The 4,007-nt window shown below is 64.7% G+C and overlaps 1 protein-coding gene across 1 annotated transcript in view; it reads left to right on the top strand.

Annotated features, from left to right (window-relative positions):
- Positions 1-4,007, top strand: part of MAMDC4 (MAM domain containing 4) — a gene marked incomplete at both ends in the record, with an annotated part of 5,449 nt that overhangs the window by 815 nt on the left and 627 nt on the right. Inside the window, 11 exons of the mRNA XM_009704540.1 lie at positions 5-48; positions 182-266; positions 499-627; positions 907-1,053; positions 1,199-1,293; positions 1,602-1,763; positions 2,366-2,450; positions 2,872-3,021; positions 3,173-3,283; positions 3,487-3,621; positions 3,862-3,992. Coding sequence (XP_009702842.1) covers positions 5-48; positions 182-266; positions 499-627; positions 907-1,053; positions 1,199-1,293; positions 1,602-1,763; positions 2,366-2,450; positions 2,872-3,021; positions 3,173-3,283; positions 3,487-3,621; positions 3,862-3,992 — 1,274 coding nt within the window. The remainder of the gene's footprint in view (positions 1-4; positions 49-181; positions 267-498; positions 628-906; positions 1,054-1,198; positions 1,294-1,601; positions 1,764-2,365; positions 2,451-2,871; positions 3,022-3,172; positions 3,284-3,486; positions 3,622-3,861; positions 3,993-4,007) is intronic.

Below are 4,007 nucleotides of genomic sequence, written 5' to 3'. Positions count from 1 at the left end.
TGGCACCAGCTGGTTGCCTACCCGGGCCGGATTGCGGAGCCGTTTCAGGTGAGACAGGGCAGTGTCGGTACCCGGGCACCATCCCCATGAGCTTGGGCCAGAGGACCCGGGTGATGCACTGGGAGACGAGGATGCCCAGGCAGATGCTCAGCTCATGCCATCCCCTTCCTCTCATCGGCAGCTCATCTTCTCCCTGACACAACTGCCCATGTGCGGGGCAGAGCTGGCACTCGATGACATCGTCTTCAGGAATTGCGGTTTGCAGGGTGAGTCCCACAATGAGCCGAGATTCCCGGGGGAATTGGTTTGGGCTTTGCACCCCGGGGGAGCTCGCCCACTGCCCGCTGTGTCTTGGGGGGCACCTTGCCCTGGCCAGGGCATGGAGTGGGCAGCAAGCAAGTGCAAGCAACCCCAGAGAAGGTTGTGGGGGGAGCCCAACATGTGGTGGGGGTCCCTGCAGGACCAGGCATTTACTGACGATGTGTCCCACTGCCCCAGAGCCCGGGCAGCAGATCTGTGGGGTGGAGGAGAGCTGCTGCGGCCGGGGCTCCTGCTTGGCACAGCACCGCTTCTGCGATGGCACCGACGACTGTGGGGACGGCTCAGATGAGGATGCAAAGCAGTGCAGTGAGCATCCCTGACCCCAGGGAGGGGGTCCTGCCCACCAGTCCCCCACCCTGACTGCACGGACAAGGATCTGCCTTGGTGGGGCAAAGCTGGGCCATGGGGCTGGCAGGGGTCACCCCAGCTCTGCCCCACGGCTGTGCAACCAAAGGGGCAAAAATCACACCGAGGGTTTGGCGGAGGGGTGGCACCAGCTCAGCCTATTGCAGGGACCACCCTGTCCGGTGGAGGGCTGGGACCCCCCTGTCCCTGGGTCACTCTGCTCCCCCTCCCTCCCCACAGAATCCTTCACCCTCTGCTCCTTTGAGCAAAATCTCTGCAACTGGAAAGTGGAGGTCGGGCAACCGGCATGGGAGAGGAACACGAGCCTGAACCTGGGGACTGCATATGGCATCCCCATGCGGGACCACAGCAATAACAGCAGGGCGGGTACGTGTCTGGGCACCGGCACCCCAGGACAGTCCCTGGGCTAACACATGCCTGGGCTTGGCTTAAGGCTGTGCTGGAAAAACAGCATCTTGCACCCGCACGTCTGGCCCAGCACCACTCAGCCCCTTCCCGACATCTCCCGCAGGTTTTTTCCTCCACGTGGGCAGCACCTCAGCCACGGGGGTCAGTGGCACGGCACGGCTCACCAGTCCCACTTTCCAGGCCACCAACTCCTGCTCTGTGAGTCATTGCCAGGACCCTGCGTCATGGTCCGTGTGGGCATGGCGGTGGCACGTGATGGGGTTCTCAACTGTGGGGACCCGCACCTGGGGCTGGGGCTGCGGTTGGCCCTTTGCTGGGGATGGGCAGCAGGTTTTTGGGGGGTGGTTTGGTGGTATCTCCAGTGCCCGTTGGGAGTTCTGAGCTCCTCCAGCCCCACCTTTGTGAGCATCCCGTGGGGTGGCAGCTGTGCCGTGGGGTGCGGGAGGGGCTGCGTGCCCCTGCCTTGGGGTTTTGGGGCTCACTCACACACCCCCCCCCATCCCCAGCTTGTGCTGTACATCAACCTCCACGGCTCGGCCACCAGCAACCTCAGCATCTCCTACGTGACTAACTTCACCACGCAGCTGGTGAGGGAGAGGACAGGGGACCTGGGCAGCTGCTGGGTCCGGGAGAGAGTAGACTTCAACGTGACAGCAAGCAGCTTCAAGGTAGGCTGGCACCGTGCCTAAGGGGCAAGGGGCACAGGGCCACCCCCAGTACGCACCCATGGGACCAGAGTTGAACTGGGAACTGGACACCAGAGCTAAGCTTCTGGTAGCTGGCATGTGCCACCCTCGTGTCCCTGTGTCCTCATCTCCAAATCCCGCCTCCCCCCAACCCAGGGACCACCCCACTGGAAGGTGATGGGTGCAGGGGTCTTCATGTCGCCTCATGCCTTCCCACGGTCCTGTCTGCTGTCCCCCATAACCACCCCCACAGCCTGACCCCCTCCCAGCTGGCCCTGGAGGGCACCCCAATGGCACCCTGAGGGCACCCCAACAGCACCCCTGCACAGCCACAGGCCATGGCTGTGTGCAGGGGCAGCACCATCACCCCAAGCCCACCGTGGCTCTGCCAGCCCACCCTGTGCACCCCTGCCAGCCGCAGCATCGCCCCTGCTCCCACTGAGCCCCTTCCCAGGAGAAGCACGTGTTGGTCGATCACAGGAGATGGGTTCCCCACTGTCTTGTGGCTCCCTGACGTCCCCTCTGTGCCCAGCCCCTCCATACTGTGCAAGACCCCCTGCTGATGGTGCGGTGCTTCCCTGCAGGTGCTGATCGAGGGGGTGGCCGGCAGCGCAGGGACCGTGGCCATCGATGACCTGATCTTGTCTCCAGGCTGCATGCAGGAGCAGGGTGAGCTGGAAAGTGCCCGTCCCCCACCCCTGCTCCAGTGCGGGCAGTGGTCCCCAGGTGTCTTATGCCCATGGCATCGTCCCTAAAGAACCCAGCGCAGGGTCTGCCCATCCCTCTGCTCATCGTGGTGACCATCCTGGGTGCAGCATGGCAAGCACTTGCCCTGGGGTCCACAGCCTGGGTTGCCTGGTGGCCTTGTGCTGCAGCTGTGACACTCCAACCCCTGCGCCAAGACCTCCTGCCTGAGCCATGTCCCCCTTGATCCCCTTCGTATGGTGGTAGAGGGCAGGGATGGGGCTGGGGGAAATGGAGAGCCAGGGAGATGCTCAGGGACAGGGGATCGTGGCTTGAAGGGGTGATGCTGGTGATGGTGCCAGGCCCTCTCACCACCGCTCTCCATCCCGGCATGTTTTGCCATCAGAGGAGCCTTTGACCACGCTGCTGAGCCAGGCAAGTGCCAGCCCCTGTGCGGCTGGGGAGGTGGCCTGCGACAGTGGGGGCTGCATCAGGGCAGAACTGGCCTGTGACTTTGCCAAGACGTGCGCCGACGGCTCTGATGAGAACCACTGTGGTGAGAGCCATGGGTGGGCACCAGCAGCCTGGTAGCCAGGTGGCGGAGGGGACTCAGGCACCCCTTGGCTGGCACGGCCGTGGGATGCGGGTGCCCCTGCAGTCCCTGGGAAGCATGGTGGCCCAGTGGGGTTGAGCCTGGGCTTTTGCAGGAGCAACCACCTTCGAGGCTGGGACCGGAGGCTGGCACGATGTCAGCGTGGGGCGTCTGCGCTGGAGCGTGCAGAGAGCCACTGAGCTCGCTGCCACCAACCTCACAGGTGAGGCTCTTCCCACCAGCAAGACGATACTCTTTGGTCTCCAGCACCGCAGGAGCTCCCAGGGTGCAGGGACACCCTGCTCCCACCCGGTTGCGGTAGGCACCACTGCAGGATGGGTGGGGGTGATGCCCAGGAAGGGTGCTGGGCTGGGGGTGCTGCCAGGGATGCAGGGTCCCTGTCCCAATCTCTCAGGATTTTTCCATGCCCAGGGGCTTTCCTGGCCCTCCAGGCAGGAGAAGGACAAGTGGTGGCTGCTGCAAAGGCACGCACACCGCTGCTTGGCCCCTCCGGCCCAGCCTGTGCCATGGAGATGAGCTACCGCATCCACAGCGGCCCCCAAGGTAACCCCCCCTGCTCACCCCTGGGGTGCCCTGCCCACTCCCTGCCCCACACCTGCCTGCCCTTGCTGTGTCTCCCAGCCCCGCTCTGCCCCATCACACCGTCCTGGAGCCTGGATGTTCCAGTTCCCGTCCCTGTCCCCTGTGACCGTGGGCTGGATGGGTGCTGGGGCCATGGGGGGTCTCCCAGGGTGTGGCTGGGGCTGTCGGTGCCTGCAGACTCCACACTGCCTCTCGTGCCAGGCTTCCTTGCTGTCAGCATCGCGGATCACACGACTGGCACCACCCATCTGGCGTGGCACACGCAGGGGCATGGCGGCACAGCTGGGGGACAAGTCCGCATCCCGCTGGGGGAGAGGAGACGGCCCTTCCAGGTGGACCCCGGGGCA

The sequence above is a fragment of the Cariama cristata genome, unplaced genomic scaffold (genome assembly GCF_000690535.1).
Source record: "Cariama cristata isolate BGI_N322 unplaced genomic scaffold, ASM69053v1 scaffold34527, whole genome shotgun sequence".
Classification (NCBI taxonomy): domain Eukaryota; kingdom Metazoa; phylum Chordata; class Aves; order Cariamiformes; family Cariamidae; genus Cariama; species Cariama cristata.
The sequence above is the reverse complement of the archived record's forward strand: the minus strand, read 5'-3'. Positions and strand labels throughout refer to the sequence as shown.